The following is a 21,402-nucleotide window of genomic DNA, read 5'->3' on the forward strand; positions in this document are numbered from 1 at the left end:
TCGCAACATCGTGTTATTATAACGTCATTGGTAAACAATAATGTCACATGATGTTGCATCATGTTGATTCAGGCATATTTTTAAATTAAATGTAACCAAACAAATACAATAAATGTAACATCACATTCCGCCATATTTTATACGAAGAAATGTTACTCAACGGAGAAACATTTTTATTTTAGCAATATTGCTAATTCCCCACTCTTTCGTAAGCAAAAGGGCCTTTCGTCGCAGGCGAAACCGTCATCATAATCGTCGCGAGGGCTAATATCGCTTATTTACGGCTCATGCCCGTAAAGGACTACCGGTCTAATAAGCGTCTAGTACATTGTTCGATCGCTATCACCGATTTCATCACCGTCTAAATGAATCCGGGGAGGGAGGTCAGCATTCACTTCTCTAGAACCTCTTCCTTTCATGTATTTTGTTTTCGATACATTAACGGCAAGTCCAATCCGTTTGGCTTTAGCATTCAGTCCGATGTACGTTTCCGCCATCCTCTCAAAGGTACGTGTAATGATGTCAACGTCGTCAGCGAAACCAAGAAGCTGGACGAATTTCGTGAATATCGTGCCACTCGTGTCTTTCTTTTGTCCAGCGCCTCTGTGGTTCAAAGGTACATGGGTACCAGTGAGCGACACGCCCTGGCAGGTGTTGTGGGTTCAAATCCGGTTATAATCTCTGATTACAGCTTGGTTCGACCCATGCACCATCCAGCATTGGACAAAAGATAGGAGTCACAACGACAACTTGTTAAGAATAGCTACCTATTACCCACCCCCCTTCCTTTCCACCCTTCCCCTTCACCCCTTCATTCCCGGAAAAAAAAATCCTTTATTACTTTCCCTTACCGTCCCTTCATCAATTGTAGAATCATCGTCTCAAAAAAAAAAATATTAATATATGCCTGACCGTATTTCAAGGTCATGACTAAAGTCACGAGTTAGGTCAATTGTCAAAAACCTGTTAAAATATTTATACGAACACGGATTATGCCTTCCGCCAGCATGAATCGTATAAAAAGCTGGATAAACGCTGAAATACTTTTTTCTTACACGCCGCTTTATGCTCATTGGCCTTAGTCGGAGTTGTCGGAATTTTCACCAGAGATGCCAGAAGTAAAAATATGGTCTCATTTTGAAGTGACATTTATTTGTGGGTAGACATTATTTTTTGAATGTTAAGAAGAAAAGACCGAAAATCAAGCGTTTTGGTTAAAAACTGTAGTTTTTACAGTATTTATATGTTATGATTCACAAGCTGTGCCCTCTGGTTGTATCCTTACAGAAAAATGCCGTAGAATATTTGTATAAAAACCATATATGATGACTGACCAATCTAAATTTCTACTGATGTTTTTGTGCTCCGTTGATTTTTTTTGAAATTATCTGGCATCCCTGTTTACCGCCGCAGAAATTCGTTTCATCCTGCGAAGTACGACGGCTCAGTGAAGCAACGCACTTTCCTCGCTGGCTTTCGCCGAAGTAGTTTGTAAAGTTTCCACGGGTTCCGTTTACTAACAATTTTTACCATGTAAGTGTAGCAAAAAACGGTTGTATTGTTTAATATTTTGCGTTATTTTTAATGTGGCTTGTTTTGAAAATATAAAAGATGCAGTGAGCGTGCTATCTGACCTGTAAAATCAATTTTAATTTTTAATGGCGGTATGCCGACTATTTCACAAAGTGATGCTTTGGCCTCCATCTTTGATTTTCGAGCCGCTTCCATTTTAGTCGCGAAAAATGTGCTTTTGCAAAAGTAATGAAGTGTAATGTACCATTTATTTTCTCGAAACAGCTAAACCATGCCAGACTGGAGGGAACGTGACGATTCGGACCGTGGATATGGCGGCGGAAGTTCCGGCTACGATAGGGAGCGCCGTGACTACCGCAGCGGCGGAGGCGGTTATGGTGGCGGCGGCGGTTACCGCTCTGGCGGAGGTGGCGGTTCCGGAGGATACGGTGGAAGCCGCGATGGCGGCTATCGTTCCGGTGGTGGCGGTGGATTCCGTAATGGTGGCGGAGCCCCACGTGGACCCCCAAGGATTGACCCAGCTACAGCAAAGACAGAAACATTTGAGGTCGATGCCGACAAGGTCAAGTTCATCATCGGACGCGGTGGCAACAAGATCCGTGAAATTCAGGACCGCTGCCGGGTGTCGGTGCAAATAGGTAACGATCCGGGGGGAGTGTGCTGGTGGGCGTCCACGAGAACTGTCGTCGAACCGAGTTGAGACGCATCTTTGGTCACCAATTAATCAGTCCCTGGAGGAAGATTTCCGGGAGATGGATGAGATGTAGTTCAGTCACTGGAGAGATAAGCATAGTGGTTCGATAGCGGGAAAAACAGGCCTAATGCATTTGCTTATTTGCTCATTGATTTTACCTTCGAGTGTGTTGCCAGATTAGTAGAATTGTATGTTTTTTGCTGAAAAAGGTTAGTTGCCTGCAAAAGATAAATGTTACCATTTTCAGCTTCCCTCCAGTGTTGGTGATACGCAGGTAGGCGAGTTGGTCTGCTTAGGTAGACAGAATGTAAACGGCAATTAACAAACTCATTTGAAGCAATCTGGCAAAACACTGTATTCGAACTGATGATACTAATCTTTGCTCACTTTTCTTTTGTACAAACCAATTTCACAGACAAACAGCGAAATGAGAATGGACAAAACAACATTTCGGTGATGGGTGACCAGTCTAACATCGATCGGGCGCGGGACATGATCGAACGTATTATCAACGATGATCGCGATCGTGAGGAACACCGACGCGACTAGGACAGATGCTGCTAGCAGCGCTCCCACTAGTCGTCCTACGGGATGTGCGCGTGTGTGCGTGCGAGCGTGCGTGTGTCTATCGCTAATAGGAATTAAGATTAAAAACTCATTAAAAGCTTAGATAAGAACAGTTTTAAGATTGCAGCACGAACCAAGAAGAAGCAGCACATACTACGGGCTGCGCTGAAAGGGAAAAAAGGAAGATTTGCATTTAATATTTTGTTATCCTGGTAGTGTTAGTCCCGACTAAAGAAGAAACACACGCTGCGAAGAAATGAGTAGTTCTTGAACTTTTGCAGGAGAAAACTTCCATATAAACTAGAAACACTACAATGCATTAGTCTCATCAGGTCCATCGATATAGATTACCAGAAATTTAATTTGTATTTTTCACCACTAAGCTCTTAATGACGACAGTACAGGCAAGGAATCTTTCCTCGAAGAGCAATTGGCAATTTCGCACGGCGGTGAGAAAATGTAAATCAATTTTTAGAAATTTATATTTCTAAAGCTATGCATTAGATCAATTCTGTTGATCAACCAACGGTAGTAGACAAGGCAAATGAAAGTGAAATATAAATAGTGCACGATGAATACAGCAGCAACGGAAAGGGTAACCACTGTAACGGAAGGGCAGATAATAGTCAGAATTGCAAAAGTGTTAAACTAACGAAGCTAAACCGAAAGCATACACAAACCGGAGTAACAAAAAGTTGACGTAAAATACAAATGTTCGCTTTTAACTTTAACTAAGTTAAAAATTATTAAAGCTGAAACTGGTCGGAGTAACTAAATGGATTTCTTTTTGATGGAAACCGTGATGTATCACCATAACCATACAAACACAGTTCAGCGCTACGGGACACCATGCCCTACCACGCAAATCAGTTCTTTTTCAACCAAATTTTTAACCCTAGCATACAACTGGAAAGCAAAGTCCCCGTAAGTCATCAATTTTACAAGTTATCTGCTAAAAATTTGGTGAAACAAGTCACTTTACACAGTAAAATGGTTGCTAATTGTGGCCCGTAACGCTGGAATGTGTCTACAGTGGAATTTCGATTTTGGCAACACGAAGAATTTTGCTTTCAAAAATATGCTTAAAAATCAAACAATTTTCGCTTGCGTGTTCAAAATAACGCAAAATGATGGCATCAGTTTCATGCCATGAAAAAAACTAGTAAAACGTTTCGAAGTGCAATATTTTCCTTGACGTAGGACTACGTCTTACTGCAGGATGTCAAAAACTTGCCTACGTTGGCCTGACTTGCTTGCCTGTCGTTGGGCGTTTTGTGTAAAAAATGGTTGCAATTGTAGAAAAATCATGTGCCAATTAGCTTATTTATATGACCCATTTATATTAAATTTTCCCATATCAAGCGCCTCTATTCGACATACCGACCAGAAATTGCGCTTCGATCGGAATACGTATCGTATGCTATAACACAACGTCGATCGGGACGATTCTGATCGGAACGAGCCGAAGAATGGTCTCGAGTTTGGCAACATAGGCGATACCCATTTGTCGCCAAATTCGAAATCCTACGGTGGACGGACGTTGAATACGAGTGTTTTATTTTAAGAAAAAGCAGATTACTTACCATTGGAACCTCAGACCATGGTCTCTGTGGTATTTTAAGAAACTGTTTGATGAATAACAACCATAATTCCAATCTTCATCTTATTCCAATTTTCTACTTTTTCAGAGAATACTTAATACTGAACTCTAAAGATTTGTTGCGTATGATGCGTGAGATAAAATTGATTTTATTTCCGCTGCATAATACAAGGCCTACTATGCGAATAAGTTTTAATTTTGCAAATAAAAATTTGGCATAAAAAAACGAATTAAAAAGAAAAAATGAATGAAAAAAGAGAAATATTTTCACTTCCTAATCGACATTCTGGATAAGTTAACTAATATTGGATTCGATTTCGTATTGGGGAAAGAATCGATACCACAATGGAACCCTCAAAATCTTGAGTTAACAATTCTTTTGGGTTAAAATTTTTCTTACTGGCTGATTTTCAAAAGTTTATTCGATAACATTTTCATACTTGCTCTCTGATCCTGTAAGAAACGAAACTGATCCGAATGGTAAGACTGTCAGTCACACTCTGGAATACAAATGATCGATTTATTTACAGAAGATGGCCTCCACAAAACCATTTAACGGCTGAAGGAAAGAGTAAGGTTAGTCTTCAATAGTAAGTTTCTATTTCTTCTAAATAAAACAATATCTTGAATAAAAAAAATGCCGCGATTTTTCATCGGTTGAGAAATGATATAACGATCCTGTAAATTGAACACTTTTCCCTGCATAATTGCGCCCAACCCTGTATAAAAACCGAAATGTTCTCGAACGGACACAGCCCTAGTTTAGTTGATCGCTCGAACAGCCTTCCGAGCGGCATCATCCAAATCAATTGCCGATTCAATTTTAAGCCCGGAGTCCTGAAGGATCTTTTTGGCGGCGTGCACATTGGTGCCTTCGAGCCGCACCACTAGCGGGACCTGCAATCCAATCGTTTTGGTAGCGTTCACTATTCCGTTCGCGATCGTAGCGCAGTTGACGATACCGCCGAAAACGTTGACCAGAATGGCTTTTACGTTCTGATCGGAAGTCAATATTTGAAAAGCTTTCAGTACTTGATCTTCTTTGACGTTACCGCCGACATCCAAGAAATTAGCCGGACTACCGCCATTCAGTTTGATGATGTCCATTGTGGCCATCGCCAATCCAGCTCCATTCACCAGACAACCGATGTTTCCTTCCATGGCAATGTAATTTAGATTATACCGGCTAGCTTCCAGCTCCTTCGGATCTGTGTCCTCGTGGACATCCATGGCAAAAATTTCCTTCTGCCTGAACTCTGCGTTATCGTCAAAGTTCAACTTGGCGTCAACCGAAATCACTCGACCGTCATCCGTTTCCGCCAGTGGATTAATTTCGATTTGAGTGGCATCAACCTTGACAAACAGCTTGTACAGCTTCTCGATCTCACTTGCAGCTTTCTCAACCAAGGGACCTTTAAACTCTAGAAATCTGGCAACCTCTTCGGCTTGGGCACGCGAAATGCCTTCTACAATCGGAATCGGAACGGTTTTAATTTTTTCCGGAGTTTTTTCTGCCACCGCTTCGATATCCATTCCTCCCGCCGGAGAGGCAATCATTACTGGACCGTTGTTTTCTCTGTCCATCACAATCGACAGGTACGTTTCACGAACAATGTTTATACTGTCGGCTACCATGACCTTCTTCACCAGAATACCGTCTTTCGGCGTCTGCTTGGTGATGAGTTTGGCACCGACCATTTTTTCCACCAATGGAATCACCTGCGAGCGTCTGTAGAAGAGAAAATTTTGTAGAAACGGAAAATTATACGCTCGTCTACAACACTTACTCTTTGGTGATATGAACGCCTCCCTTAAAGCCGTTATCAAAATGACCTTTGCCCCGGCCTCCAGCGAGAATCTGTGCTTTAACGACGTATTCGTTGACGTCTACAAATCAGCATAGATTACTATCAGAACTGATTGAAAATTCGGTTTACTTACTAAAATCCTTCAAAATAGCTTCATCCTTCTTTCCCTCTAGAACACGAAAGGCTTGAATGGCCACACCGCTCTCCGCTAGCAGCTTTTTACTCTGGTATTCTAGTAAGTTAAGGTTACGAACAGGTGTTTGGAGTGTCTGCAAAACAACATCGGTACCATCATCTGAAGACTCGGTTAATCGTTAAAGAATAGGAAAACTCACATATAGCTTTGTGGAAGATCGGCCGAGTAGCTGCCGGTATATCCTAGACAGTGCTAAAGAAGTCATCTTGATTTCAAACACCGCACCAGACAGGATGTGTGCTTCCTAACCGTCTGAAACAATATGAATTGCCACATAATAATCTTCTATCATTTCGGTAGTCAATATACGAATACTGACAACAGATAAGAGAAATCTTCGTAGTGCCTTAACCCTCTAGTACCCCAGAGTGCTTTATTTTCTTTGCGTATTTTAGTTTTTTAGTGTATATACGGCAACTGTCCCAATTTGAAAAATAATACGAGTATAGGTACTTATGTGTTTTTGGGTTATCTGATCGTTATTTCTATTCCAATTTCGGACATCAGAGAGTTAAAAATCGAAATTCAACACATACCTACTTTCGGTTGGAACACAGGCAACTGACTAATACACGAGTTTAAGTGATTCGATTTGAATCAACTTGCTTTTAATCTGGTTTTTGAATACAGTAAACCCAGTTGGTTGTTCAAAATATTTATATCACCAAATAATAGTTTTTATTCCTTAGATTATTATTACGTCAGAGGAATGCAAACACCATATTAAGTCAACACTATGTTAGGAATAACTCAACGCTAAGGATGTAGGACTTATTAGTTATTTCAAAGTTACATTTACTTAACATTGTATTGTAACCATTGTAAATTATAAAATTGATTTCCATAGGCTTACCAAATTAAAAATAATAAAACAAGGCAAACCGGCTTCACTCACTCAAGCACAAAATTTATATACTCGCCACTCGCCCGCACATTCACGTGCTTCACGTTCACGTGCAATGAGGTATTATAGAGGTGTGACAATGTTGGTATAAAGACTTGGTAAAGTCGGTAAAGTAGTGCAATGAAGAAATTTCATCATGGTGTACGTCAAGGGGTTTCCAAAAGCAATGATTATTACACACCTTGGAAAAAAGATAATTTTTACCGTTTTTGGCGTTTTTGTTTTTTAACCTGGGTTAGTTCCAACCTTGGTTCCAACTTGACCACTGAATAAACGAACATTTTCGGGTTGTCCGCATATTACTTACAGCGGGGTTGAAACTGTGAAAAAACCCATCAGAGCAAACCCGACGTCTAAAAACACAGAGAACCAGAGGTTGGAAAACTCGCAAAATGAATAGATACGCCGAGCATCGGCAAACGGTTTTTATCATGATAAAACAGCTACGCGGGTGGTTCAATTCGCCTATAACAATGAGCAACATACACTCACGCTTCATAGCATCGCTGAATATACGAATATCGTGAGCAACGCAAAAGTGCGATTTACCGTCTTCTGCACACTTAACAAAAAGCACCGAATTCGGTAAAATTTTACCGAAATCTAAACAGCTGAACGTTCGGTAAAAATTTCGATGGTGCCGATCGATCGACGTTTACAGATCATTAGTAATGTTTGGTGGAATAAAAAATTTTACCGAACGATCAGCTGTTTAGATTTCGGTAAATTTTACTGAATCGTTTTAGTGTGTGCTGCTTGTAAAGCCACTAACACTACTTTAAACTATTCCCTTTTCGTGGTAATATTATTTTGAATACTTTCCGGCGTCCTCGGGCATTTTATATCCGATAAATTGAACACACTCAATGTTCAATATTCAATTCTTGAACGAATTCTGATGTTCACATTGAGGTTCTGTTCGTGATAAAATTCAAAGCTGATGCGTGCATTATCGCCGACGCAGGTGAATAGTGTATGCTCATGAGGGATGTTCATAGATTCAAATGACCACTTTTTCGCGAATTCTCCAACCACTGCAGAGAACAGATTAACAGGCTCGATGGAAGTAATCGATTTTTTGTGTGTAAAATTTGTCGGTAGCGCCCTCCAGAAATAGTTTGCCAAACGCATAAAAATATGTCCATGTACCTTAATCAATATTTCTTTGTGCTGCAGTTACATAGCAGCGATGGCAGCGACATCAAGATTTATAGGGTGCCGCCAGAGTGCAAGCGACATGCGACGCGACAGTATAATCAATATATATAGAATGCCAGTGTCGTTGCAGTACGCGTGGAAAACATCACACATGTTCAGATAATGTATTTACATTATATTTGCATATGTGTGTGTGGCTGAGATTCATCGAAAGGGGAATCTCATTGTCAAACTTGGACAACCAGTTTAAAATTTTAAATATGGCTGCCAAGTAATGTGATTGGAAACTTCGCTTGCTGCAAATTTCTGAAAAAACCCGGTGCAAAAAGGCGCAGTTGTGGGATTCAATTCATCCGAACGAAAAGAAAAAGAACGTTTAAAACATTTCACTGGCATAAAAACACAGCAATGAGCGCACTGATGACAGCACCAACCAGCGCACAGATAAAGAACAGATAAATAACAATGAGCAACTTTGACAATGAAGTTCCCGATTCACAGACTTGATACAGATTGTTAGCAACATGTTTACCACAATGAGTCCTGTAGTAAAACAGCGACACTGGCATTCTATATATTTTGATTCTACTGACGCGACGCGACATTTCTTGCTGTAGTTATTCACGCAGCCCTTTTTTGCCCGAAGCAGTACTGTGCATTTAGCAACATGAGAGCGAAGTCGAGTCGCGTCGCTGTCGCGTTTACTCTGTACGGGTTGAACTTAGTTTCGCTTTGGGTTGAACTTTTTACACAGAGAACAGACTACCAGGTAATCGACAAAAAGTGTGTAAAAGGTTTTTATGTAATCTACGAGTAATCCTTCAATAGAGCACCCCTCGAGCAGTAAGTGGCAAACTAAGGCTGTGAACCATTTCGCGAAATTTTTAGCTTTTTGGTTAAAATTTGACAGTTCGTTGTTTTTTCGAAAATAACCCTGCTCGGGAGCATGATGGTTAGTTTAGTATAATCAATATATATATTGCTGATTGCAAGAAAAATTGTACCATCCGAAGTGCGCAATCGATCATAAAAGCGCTATTTTAGCTTAAATCGTGTCGGTCTCTTCGGCGCACTTATTGCTTGGAGCGTAACGAATAAGTGCGCTGAAAATACCGAAACGATCTAGTGTAAAATATCACTTTTAAGAGTGATTGCGCACTTTGGATGATAAAATTTTCCTTGCAATCAGCAATATATAGAATGCCAGAGTCGCTGGTGTTTCATGGATATTTTGGTGGCAAACATGTTGCTGGTTCGTGTCTTGGATACGGGAACTATACATTGTCAAATTGCCCAATAGAAAATTTTCCTGCCGACGAAATACCCCAAAACGACCAAATCGGGTGATTTATCCTACGTGATTTACGGAAAAGCAGAAGGATTTTTTATTGGGTTGCCTTTTTAGTTTGACAATCAGATTCCCGTTTCGAATCAATCACTCACACATATGCGCATACAGTGCAAATACGTAATTTTCAAATGGGTGATGTTTACCACGAGCACTGCAGCGACACTGGCATTCTATATATATATTGATTCAACTGTTAGTTTTGACCATGGTTTTGACAGTTCGATGGTTCGCTTTAGAGCCAATGAGATATGCACAGGTGAGGAAGAGAGCTTCGACCTGTTTCACTGATTTTTCGTTGGAATTTTTTTGCATTGGTATGGATGCTTATCGCATAATAAATTTGTTCAAACAACCCGGGTTGAAATGAGATGAATTTTATCTATCAAATAAAAGCATATCAACATCAAAAATTCATCCAATTTTAACTCGAACAGAATAAATAATATTTTCATTCTCACCTTATAGGCTCTCATTGAACAAAAAAAAACTATCAATCCGTCAAATATGAAATGGTTCGCATTCTGAACTGATTTTAACCACTCGAGGAGAAATAACCATCAAACTAAAACTAACTAAAACCACAGACAAACAGACGAGACACTCGCGTTAATTCCATCGTCCGATCGAAAACCACTCAATTTTCAAAAAAGCATGTTTCGCAATATGACCACACCGCGGCGCGCGAGTGTTACTTCGAGTTTTCAGTATAGAAACATACAAATGTAAAAGCCCTACAGCATAAAACCCTGCAAATGCAGGCTACTCCGCGACATGCGTAACAGAGGGTACTAGTGTGCAACCAAAATGTGTAGGACGATGGTTTTTAAAAGATTTCCTTCTATATGTGTCATGTCAGTTCGTCAGTGCTAAAACTAACTAACTAAAAAGTTAAAAATTTCGCGAAATGGTTCACAGCCTAAGGCCCCGTACAGAGTAAACGCGACAGCGACGCGACACGACTTCGCTTTCATGTTGCTAAATGCACAGTCCTGCTTCGGGCGAAAAAGGGCTGCGCGTAAAACTACAGTAAGAAATGTCGCGTCGCGTCGCATGTCGCTTGCACTCTGGCGGTACCCTAAATCTTGATGTCGCGGCCATCGCTGCTATGTAACTCCAGCACAAAGTAATATTGATAAAGGTACATGGATATTTTTTGATGCGTTTGGCAAACTATTTCTGGAGGGCGCCACCGACAGATTTTACACACAAAAATTCGATTAGTTCCTTAGAGCGTGTTAATTTGTTCTCTGTGCTCTTATTTTTTACGATAAACGAAAAAGGGAAATGCGCTTCATTCGTCATACTGCGCAGCATCAAATACATGCGTTGTCCCATATAAACTTTGGTTCAAAACTTGTCAACCTCTATTACTATTATCATCACTATCGGAGGTGGCTTCTGCTGACAGCTGTCGTGACAGGGACCTGCGTCAAACTTGGGACGAAAAAACGCGCTGACATCTGCGTGCAATGCTTTTGTTGCTCTGGGAAGATTTTTTTACAAAAGTAATCTCTGATTACTACACTCTTATACGCCTAATTGGAAACCCCTTGGCAAAACTAGCGCCATCATTCGCTTCCGTCGCATTTTTTGCGAAGCTGACTATTCGCCCGGCAAATAAAATAACGTTCAAAGCAGTGGCGAAATGTAGCCGACGGCGAACGAACGAAAACGAAACGAACGAAGCGAGAAACGACCATTGTGGTATGGTAGCAGCAGTGTACTTCACAACACAAAACTTTGGTCGCCGTTGAAAAGGCAATTTTTCGCAGATATTTTTTTCATATTTCAAGTATTTATCTGCTTTGAAACTACAAAAAGCGTGATCCGGAGTTTTCAATTATACTTATAGTACAAAAAGTGAATCAATTCGCAACTTGAATAACAAACAATTCAACGCTCAAAAAAGCACTAATTTTGCGGTATGGACAGAGGTAAGGCGGCGTAATTTTTTCCCCATTTTCATTGCATAAATTTTCAACGAAGCCTGATGCTTGCGTCGTTTCAATTCTTTTTTTTTTAATTCTTATGTTTGCCTTTGTGTTCTTTATCCTTTACTGTATGTAAACACGCATACGTTAGAAATGGGAACGCCACGAAAAGATGCAGAATCACTGATGGAACAAACACGGGCTACAAAGTCTGGCCGAAAAGTGAAGCGCCCGGCTCATTTTGACGATTCGCCCGAAACAAAAAAAGTTGGTTCAGTTTCATCGATGAGAGCTCTTGTACAAGATACTGAATCGCCCAAAATAAAACCTCAGGCGGAGTTAGCAAAAAAATCTGCTCGGAAAACAATTCTTAAGAGCTGTGACGATACTCCCAGCAAGAATGGTGTTTCGGAACCTGAAGCATTGAAAAAGTCCGCCCGGAAGACGCTACTGGTTGAAGAACAGGAAGCGGTTAAAAAATCTGCTCGCAAAACCATAATAAAGCAAGCGGAAGCTACACCTACTAAGGAAAAAGCACCAGAACTGGAAGTGAACAAAAAATCGGCCAAAAAGGCGGTGCTCAAATCGGCCGGTAAAACCGTTTCGGTTGAGCAAGAAGAAGGAACACCGCGAAAGAAGCCTGAGCCAGAACCGAAAGAAGAAAAAACACTTGTAAATCAAAATGTATTGGCTGAAGCTGCTACGCTTGAGGCTGGAATGTCACGAACCGGACGTAAAATCAAAGTTCCAGCTCACCTGAAGGAATTCGAAGAAGTTGTGGTGGCCAGCCCAAAAAAGGAAGCGACAGAAAAGTTCATTTCGCGAAAATCAATGACTCCAATGCCCAAAAAGGCTGCGACCGATCCGATCGAAGAAACAACTGTTTCAAAGACACCAGGACGAGGAAAATCGTTGGTATTCAGAGCCAAAGAGCCCCGTGATGAACCGGAAGAATCAAAGAAGATACAAGCTGCTCCCAAAACTCCGGGAAAAGGAAAACCATTAGGTGTTTCGCGCAAGGAAGCTGAAGTTGGGTCGAACGAGCAAATAGTGCCTTCGAAAACACCGGTAAGGGGAAAGTCACTGGTGACACTTACGAAAGTGTCTTCAGTTGATTCTGATGAGGAGCAAGCTTCTTCTAAGATTGCTAAAACACCAGGAAAAGGAAAGTTGCTGTCCGTATCTCTAGTAAATCTAGATCGGGAGCAAGAGAAGGCCTCTTCTCCAGTACAGTCCAAACGGGTAATTAAGATCCAACCCACTGCGAAACGTGAGGACGATAACAAAGTTAACTCCCCTAAAGTTAGAGAAGCAGAAACTGCCTTCAAAAACACGCCGAAGAAAACCGAGGCCATTGCACAAGAAACGGACAAAATGAAGCGTGGTAAATCGTTAGCACTTGACTCCTCGCAGTCATCGTCGCGGGAAGAATTATCTGCTAAAACACCTAAGCGAGGAAAATCGATAGCAACGGGTGTACGAGCTGCTTCTCCGGATAAATCAACTGACAACTTGAATGAACCGATTTCTCGATCCGGACGAAAAATCAAGCCAAAAAAATTTTTCGGCGAATTCGAAGAAGAGGAACCAGTGTCTATTGTTGCGAAACCAGCATCACCGGTTAAGTCAGTCTCCAAAGTGTTACCTTTGGCGAAATCGGATTCTTCGCATAAGCAGAAGGTTTTGTCACCAGTCAAAAGGCTCTCATTACCAGTACAGGAACAAACTAAAACAGATGCATCTCCGCCGAAGAAGATGAAGCTCGATCTACCAGCGAAAGTTTCTCCAAAAGTGAGCAAGATTTCTCCGAATACAGAAGAACGGCAGATTACTATTCGGGGTTCTAACGATCATCATCATGCTATGAACAAGGATTCAGATAAGGACCCACTGGACGACAGTTCTAAGCAAAAGTCGATCACCGTACCCAGTAATTCGGTTTCGTTAAGTAAACTCACGCTAGAGAGCAGCAAGAATCCGAACAGTACTTCGGAGGAGATCTCTCCAAAAAAGGAAAGCGAATCCGACCAGAAATCTAAACGAGGTCGCAAGACTTTGGCAGTAACTGAGTCTCAAACGCCATCTACGAAAGCCCCAAAAACACCGTCACGTAGGATGACTACCGCTGCTGTCCCCGTTGCTTCAATTTCCACCGAGGAAGCACCAATCAATAGTCGTTCGGGTAGAAAGATCAAACCGAAAAAGTTTTTTGGTGAAGACGAAACATCTGTAAGTGCTTCGGCTTCCAAAACCAAATCAGCAGTCAAACCAGAAGGTGGACGTGGCCGCCGAAAGACACTAGCGGCTGATTTCGGCAGCGACTCGCAGGAAAAAACAAACGAAGATCAAGAAGCTAATCTGATCAATCCGAAAAAGGACGAAGCAAAGATGGAAAAGCTGTCCTCCAGTGAGGAAAATGCAGAGGCCCCGGGTCCGGGCTCAGAGTCGGCGATTGCAAGTGACACGCAAGTTGAGGAGAAATCGGCAGCGATTTCCGAGGATGGACAAAATCAACCACAACAACAACAGCAGCAACCGAGCGGGTAAGTGTTCGGTAGTCGTTAACCGAAGCATTTTATTCTTTTAGCCCGTCTTCCGCTCCGGTCAGTGGCAGTATGTGACCTATTGTCAGGGCAAGATGTGCACATACCTATAATATTATTTTACACATATATCGGCCCATCAGCACACAAAAGCAATATCTCTATAGACTCTAGCGCTCAATGTTTTGTATTCAGTCTTAATTACAAATTTTGTGAGAAACGCTAAAAAGGGTTCGAATTTGATCTCTCTTTCTATATTTGCATTTGATTCTACTTAGTACTTTTTGTTATCTATTCATTTTAACATAAACCTTTGTGACTTAGTTTTACAAAATAAGGATTAAAACGATTCGTCGAAGTAAAGAAACATTCACCTGTTGGCGTTTTTCATTTATGTTTTGGCAAATTCCTTAATTCGCTTCGTTTTTTCGGTGATCATTGCCCTCCGCTTAGAGTGACGTTGATTTAAGTTGTGTTTTGTTACTGCCCTACTGGAAACATTTCACTAATGCGAGACGGAGTCAATCATTTAACCATCTGAGAGCAAGACAAATTTATATGAGTCATTGCATGAACTTTTTTGTTGCTTTCGCTTATCAGAGAAAGATTAAAAGAACAAGTCCCTTTAGGAAGTTCTAAACTGCTTTTAGAGAAAAATTGTATATCTTAATCAATAGCATTCTTTTTGACGACTTTCATGACGCATTCGGCCTTTAAAAAACAAAGCTCTAGTTTCTTCTAAATCAGCTCAAAAGTAAGCATAGGTTTAACAATTGACTGTCCCTCAAAAATAATCGCAATTTTTCACTCTGTAGCCGGTGTCAACCTGCAGTAATTTCTCCCATGTTTCGCATCTGAAACAGTTTACGCGATGTGGCTTTTATCAATTTAATATACGTGCTTGTATGACTGAGGTTTACTTCTACTTTAAAAATTGCTCTACTGTAGGTACTTATCTCGAGATCGAGCCAGTACTATCTCCAGTTATAGTAAACCCTGACGAGTTTTCATTACGTTCCTTAGACCGGTATCACTAACTGTAAGTGCGACTTTTGCACAGTTAAGAAGCTTCAACCGGGTTATCACTCAACAGTGAGGGACCTTAATTGTACTAAGAATCTGATCGCCCGTTCATGACTATTGGCTGCCCGCCTTGCAGTCTGCGTAGGATCCGCGCAAACTGGCTTTGGTCGATCCATATCGATCGCTGCGCATCTCTTTTGCTGATTTCTGTTGGGACGTTGCTGAGAAGCCTTTTCACTGGGTTGTAATCCTACACCCTTACGACATGTCCAGCTCAACGCAGCTGCTTTGGTTTGGTGGTTTTGACTTTGGGCGGCTTACCAGCAGCTTGTGCGAGTCACGGCACGGTTTGTTTGCCTTCTTCACGCTTCGTCGTCTATGGGCACTCCAATGCAGGTAGTGCGCAACACATCCCTATTCCCCCCTTGAGGCCGTAGAGGACTACCGATCTTATCAGTGTTTCGGAGTCGAAAGTAACTATGATTTCCTGCCTATCACGTGTTAGGATCTCTGAAGAAGTAGGTACTATTCGTAGTGGCTCATAGAGTGCGCAGAACTGTGTGCATGAACTGCTGGAATGTCTTCGAGAATAACGAGTGTCGGAAAGCTATATGGTTGTCACCATCACCTCCAATTGATCTTAGCGACCCTGTTATGCCGGGACACGCGTAGCAACCAAACAAAGCATCCAAATTGAAAATAGCAAACTGCAACTTCCAACGCCGACCACAATTATCACTTAAATAAATGGGTGAACAAAGAGTAAATCAAACACTAAATTTGAAATTGTCATCACTGCTGTCATTCCATTCTCAAAGCGACCCTTAAAATCATGACTAAATTTGAACGCGGTTTCGAATATATATTACATACCATCCCATTTACCGCATCCCCCCATTTTACTTAAAAAAGTGACAAAAATACTTAGCCTATCACTTCGGTCGGCCGTTTGAGTTGGAGACACTATTTGCTGCAGCGAACCAACGCACGGAACTCCTCTAAACAGACGCACCTCAAGACAAAACTTCAGAATAGCACCATCACTTATGATGAATCACACAAGTAGCTATAGTCCTCTTCAACATTCACTTTCAGAACCAGTTTAGTTATGGTCACAATTAAATATAATAGGTACCTATGGCGCTTAAATTTAAAAAAATATGATGAAAATGCAAACGCAAAAATTATTACACAACTGCCTCTGGCCGTGGCTTGCTATGATCTTTTCAAATGTGTTGGACAGTATTTCTACACAAAGATTAAAATATCGAAAGGGGAATCTTTTCATTCGCTATGTTATTACTCTCGACACGCTCGTTATCATTGTTAATTTTTCGATTTTTTTCAATCTTGCTTCGACTTCAACGTTAGTCGCGAGGTACCAAAAACTCGTAGAGTCATTGCTGTCAGTCGTTTTGTCTTACTACTTGACTAACTTTTTTGATTTTGATGCATTTTTCATATTCTAGTATCTAGATACTTCCATACTGTTTCGGCGGGAGTTCAATTTCGCCTCTCACTCCCCGCACCCGGCCCTTGATACGTTCATTAATATTCCTCATGATTTTCAAACTTTCGTTGCAGAAGCCACTCGTTGCCATCCATCGGTGACGACGAGCAAGAACAGTTGGACCGAGAGGATATATTCGATAGCGTCGAAGCTGCTCTGGAGGAAAATTTTCAGGATACCCGAATCGAACAAACATCGCCGGCACCGCAACAGAAGACGAAAGTCCCACCAAACGATCCTGCGCCGTTAGCTGAGCACGATCTTGTACCTCAGTTGGCCGATTCTAGCTGCCCTACCGTTGAGTTGGATGCGGAACCACCAAACGAAGTACTGGCAGCTGATGAAGAGCTGGGAGTTACCCCAGAGGATTTTTTAGCGGTTACGCAGCCTCATGGGGACAATGAAGGAGACCACTTGGCTGCTGATCCGCAGGAAAACGTTGAAACTGTAAAAGAAAATATCCCGTATGTAGAACAGCAGATGCCTGAGCAATTAATTGAGACGAAGTCGGATGGGGGTAAACCACAAGAAGATCTAGCTACGCTCAGTACTGAAATTACCGTAGATGAATTAGTTCACAACGCTCCTACTGTTACCCAAAATCCAGAAATGTCGGCAAGTAGCAGCTTTTCTGAAGCGCTAAAAGTTGATGAAGACTTAATGGAAAATGTCCATAACAGTAGAGATGAACATTTCGAATGCTTGGAATTTCTGGAAAGCTCTACCGAAGGAGCAGCAGTAATGTTGGAAACAGAACAGTTGATTAGTCAAGTTCCCATGTCTAGTAATGGCTCGTTTAACACAACACATGTCATCGATAATGATTTAGACGACGTAGCTTTGTATGATCAATCAATCAAAGAACCAACTGATAATCCTGAAAAAACTCCAGCAGAATCTGCAAACACATCAGTTACACCTGAGATAGAAGATGATCTGACGGAAACTAAACCTCCAGATATGACCGACATCGATCTCGATGATGAGGAAAATGCCGCCGAACCCGCCAATTGCACCTTCACGGAGAACGACCGTGACAATGAGTCGATTATAGTGATTCCAGAAACACCGATGGTTGCGAAGTTGGAATCATCTCCGCTGCCAGCATCGCCCAAAACTCCGAAATCCAAGATTGCCATGAGCGAGGAAAAATTTTCACCTGACAAACCAGACGATCAACATCAACCCAGCGTCCCGCAAGTGATCGAAATATTTGACAGTCCGATTCCTACAGCTCTCAGCACGCAAACCGTCGAGGCAATTGCTGGAGGTAGCACCACCAGCACCCCAAATGCTACGGAAATGCCACCAAAACTGACTGCTGCGGAGTGCATTATTCAGAACAGTCGTAAACGGTCCCTGTCCGCCAGTGATGCTGAAATATCCAAAAAGAATGTGACATTCCACAGCCCGGCCAACAGTACCATTCTGGTAGATGCCATCGACGAGCGGTTGAAGAAAAGTGTCAACAGTAAGCAAGCATCTAACATGTCGTTTGTGTTGTTGACATGATGAATAAATTTCAAATTTTTTAATATTTTTTTCTTTTAGCCGCGGGCAGCAATCAACGCAAACGTTCACTGTCAGAGCATAGAGACGTGGCGGCCAGTGATGGTGTGAAACCGGCGAAGGTAACAAAACTGCCCAACTTTAAATCAATCCATCAGCAACAGTTTAAACGCATGGAGTCAATCGAAGAGTTCCACAATAGAAAGGTTCAGCGCGCGAAGGTCTTGGCTAGCAGCGGTAGTAAAAGCCCAGCGGCAGCTGCGCTGGCAAAAACAGGTAAAGTCCGAATATATTTGCAACGTTGCGATTATTTTGATGAACTAATAGATTTCGCTCACTAGATGCAAACACGCCGCACAAATCGACAGCAGTACCTAGCAAGTCGCCATTCAAAGCCGGAAATGGGACCACCTCAACTGGATCGAAATCGTTTCTCGCACGGCCGAAGATCGGTAGTATGAAACCGCTCTCCGACACCGCCCGGGTAGAGAAAAGGCAACAGCAATTTCAGGCGGCATTTAAGCCAAAAGTGATTGGCAGCGGTCCCTCAGGTGGCAGCTCGAAAAGCAGCAACGACACCCCCGATGGAACGCGCCGTGTCATCGAGCAAAGCCGACACAAGCAAAGTCAGATCCTGAAAGGTGTCCGAACCAACAAACGGTTTGAGCTTCTGATGAAATTCCGTGACACGCAGGAATAGGCGTGCTGCTGTCAACCAGAAGCAAATCGGGACTCGGTTCAACAAGAATACGACTAACGTTGATTGTTTTCATATTACACAATGTTTCCCAGTTTACTGTTAAGTGACTCTTCATTCTAGTGTAGTAGTATATTTTTAACATTTTGATTACTTTCGCCGTTTAAAGGGACATTTATTAACATGCTTTATTAATCATATATAAACATTCATGAACATGTGCGGGCATGAACGGATCATGATGATGCATCGCATTGCAATTGATCGAATCTGTTGTCTGGAGTGCCAATCAAGTAAGAAGGCAGGAAGAATTCCAACAGCAGGATTTTAGGAAGAGAAAAACATTGATTGTTGTTAGACGGTAGGAATAATTTTGACGGTTGGTAGGCCGTGAATCTGTAAAGAAATGATAAACATCTACAATATGAATGCATTCTATCAATAAATGAAATACTGAAGATCATTTAGCTGTATTCGTATCTGATCTATTCTCAATTCGACCAGTTTCGAAATCCAAACAGTTTAAAAAGCATCAACAAATGACTGGAATCTGCTGGGGCTGACTAAGTTGCACCAATACCGGTAGTTTTTACGTCGGTTGTAAAAATTACTCTTATAAAACTTAGTTCGAAAACAGACACTGATAAAGCCTGCAAGTCGAAGGCGAAATACGTATCTATCGGGAATAAATATAAATAGAATTTATTTTGGAAAAAGTTTTCTTTTTTTCTTTAATTTCAGGTTTCGTATTCCACTAAGACGCTCCAAAACCTTCAGTAGGTTGAAGCCATGTGCCGAGATGCTCAACGTATCGGCGCTAGTAGAAGTCCATGCTAGTAGAAGTATGTTTGGGTAGAAACCGTAGTATGTATGTCAAATACACGTTTGACCAGGGATTGTTCGTTCACTCTGACTCAATTTTGATTCATTTGACAGCACTGTCTCAGTCGAGCAATATTTGACAAAGTTGTGTATGCAAAATTTGTAGAACTAGTTATCATCTTCAATTTTGCTGAACAAAGTTTTGCTGTATCTGTTCTAGTTATGATGCTACAATGCTAGTACGCCATTAGTAACTAAATGAGCATTCATTTAGTCACTAATAAGGTACTAGCATTGTAGCACCGTCAATACAAAAGACGCAGTAAAACTTTATTCAGCAAAATTGTAGATAATAACTGGTTCTACAAATGTCCCATATATAACTTTGTCAAATTTTACTCGGCTGAGACGGTACCGTCAAATGAGTCAACATTGAGTTAAAGTGAATGAACAAGCCCTGCGTTTGACACAGGTTCCCACGGGGACCTGTTTCGAAAAGGCCAACTCAAAATGAATAAAAATCAACTCCTAGAGTGATTAATTCAGTTTTAACATAATTATATGTAGGGTCTCTAAACAACAGTTATTTATGACTGATACCGATTATGCATCTAACCTTTTCTTTTTTCTTCAAAGATCTCTAGTTTCCTTGTTTTCATGCTTTAAGGGGGGAACCCTACTCTGTAAACTCTGAAAAATCCAATTTTATTTTTGTGCATTTTCGAAAGCCTTATATCTTAAGAAACGTGATGCTTAAAGCATTTGCTGGTATCTGAACTCGTTGAAAAGTTACGGCAAAAATGGTGGGGTCACCTCAAGGGCGGTGCATCGCTGTACTAAATTTTACACGCGTTTTCCGCGAAACCATATTTTTATCAGCTGGCAGTACGTGTATCTCAGATTCTAGTGGTCCGAAATAAAATTATCTAAATTGTACGTAGCCGTTTTTTAGTATCTAAATTTTTAAATTTTTTATGGCCTCTTGATTGGCAATTTTTGATGAAAAGACAATATCTTTCTTTGGAAAAATTTGCCGCCTTTTCGGTAATTTTTTGAATTTTCAAAAACTGCTACGTAACAATTTAGGTATTGACCTGAAGCTTCAAAATCATCCTTGAAATCCGTTCACCGATACTCTGTTGGTTCTCGGCACGTACCACCATCAAGAAACTATTTTCTAAACAGCACCTAGGCTGGGTAATGCGTAACGTCGGTACCGGTCGGTGTATCTGCAGTTAGAAAATAGACCCCACAGTGGTCATTAGCTTTTTATTCAGCAACTCCTCTATGCCTACCTCCTCGTGGTACCAGCCGGAATACGAGAAACGTTAGTGGAGATCGGGTAACCAACCCCGGTGAAAGCTAAAGTCGTCTACCGACAGGGAACTCATGCTTCTGCTGACTGTTGGCAAAAGGAACAGCCTTGCCAGTCGTGAGCCGTGTCTGTTGCCAGGTTAGGGACTCCGGAGTAATCGGTATGGATAAATGTAAAAAGGGACAACGATTATTGGAAACTTGGTACTTGGAATGTCAGGACTCTACTAAAACCTGCTGCA

The 21,402-nt window shown here is 41.4% G+C and overlaps 3 protein-coding genes across 4 annotated transcripts; 2 read left to right on the top strand and 1 right to left on the bottom strand.

Moving 5' to 3' along the window:
* The first annotated feature begins 1,437 nt into the window (after nt 1-1,437).
* On the top strand, nt 1,438-3,560 carry LOC128743104 (keratin, type II cytoskeletal 1-like). Its single transcript, XM_053839630.1, has 3 exons — nt 1,438-1,533; nt 1,798-2,171; nt 2,643-3,560. The coding sequence occupies exons 2-3, from the start codon at nt 1,805-1,807 to the stop codon at nt 2,774-2,776; spliced, it is 501 nt and encodes a 166-aa protein (XP_053695605.1). The 5' UTR covers nt 1,438-1,533; nt 1,798-1,804; the 3' UTR covers nt 2,777-3,560.
* Nucleotides 3,561-4,957: 1,397 nt separating this feature from the next.
* Nucleotides 4,958-7,339, bottom strand: LOC128742622 (succinate--CoA ligase [GDP-forming] subunit beta, mitochondrial). 2 transcript variants are annotated; one of them, XM_053839042.1, is made up of 5 exons: nt 7,252-7,339; nt 6,538-6,650; nt 6,336-6,471; nt 6,182-6,281; nt 4,958-6,123 (listed from the first exon to the last, which is right to left on the bottom strand). In XM_053839042.1, exons 2-5 carry the CDS (start codon nt 6,601-6,603, stop codon nt 5,157-5,159), a joined length of 1,269 nt encoding a protein of 422 aa, XP_053695017.1. In that variant the 5' UTR covers nt 6,604-6,650; nt 7,252-7,339; the 3' UTR covers nt 4,958-5,156. The 2 variants fall into 2 exon arrangements, with proteins under 2 accessions (XP_053695017.1, XP_053695025.1); XM_053839050.1 differs by lacking the exon at nt 7,252-7,339 and adding an exon at nt 6,935-7,095.
* Nucleotides 7,340-11,543: 4,204 nt separating this feature from the next.
* On the top strand, nt 11,544-19,487 carry LOC128745432 (uncharacterized). The gene is made up of 5 exons (XM_053842511.1): nt 11,544-11,745; nt 11,894-14,285; nt 16,893-18,289; nt 18,370-18,603; nt 18,669-19,487. Exons 1-5 carry the CDS (start codon nt 11,736-11,738, stop codon nt 19,025-19,027), a joined length of 4,392 nt encoding a protein of 1,463 aa, XP_053698486.1. The 5' UTR covers nt 11,544-11,735; the 3' UTR covers nt 19,028-19,487.
* Nucleotides 19,488-21,402: the final 1,915 nt, after the last annotated feature.

Source organism: Sabethes cyaneus, chromosome 1 (genome assembly GCF_943734655.1).
Source record: "Sabethes cyaneus chromosome 1, idSabCyanKW18_F2, whole genome shotgun sequence".
Lineage (NCBI taxonomy): Eukaryota > Metazoa > Arthropoda > Insecta > Diptera > Culicidae > Sabethes > Sabethes cyaneus.

Coding starts and splice junctions, on each gene's coding strand:
- LOC128743104 (XM_053839630.1), top strand. CDS start 1,805: ATGCCAGACTGGAGGGAACGTGACGATTCGGACCGTGGATATGGCGGC. Junction 2,172..2,642: donor CCGGGTGTCGGTGCAAATAG/GTAACGATCCGG, acceptor CCAATTTCACAG/ACAAACAGCGAAATGAGAAT.
- LOC128742622 (XM_053839042.1), bottom strand. CDS start 6,603: ATGACTTCTTTAGCACTGTCTAGGATATACCGGCAGCTACTCGGCCGA. Junction 6,472..6,537: donor GATCTTCCACAAAGCTATAT/GTGAGTTTTCCT, acceptor GTTGTTTTGCAG/ACACTCCAAACACCTGTTCG. Junction 6,282..6,335: donor AGCTATTTTGAAGGATTTTA/GTAAGTAAACCG, acceptor GCTGATTTGTAG/ACGTCAACGAATACGTCGTT.
- LOC128745432 (XM_053842511.1), top strand. Junction 14,286..16,892: donor CAACAGCAGCAACCGAGCGG/GTAAGTGTTCGG, acceptor CTTTCGTTGCAG/AAGCCACTCGTTGCCATCCA. Junction 18,604..18,668: donor AGCTGCGCTGGCAAAAACAG/GTAAAGTCCGAA, acceptor TTCGCTCACTAG/ATGCAAACACGCCGCACAAA.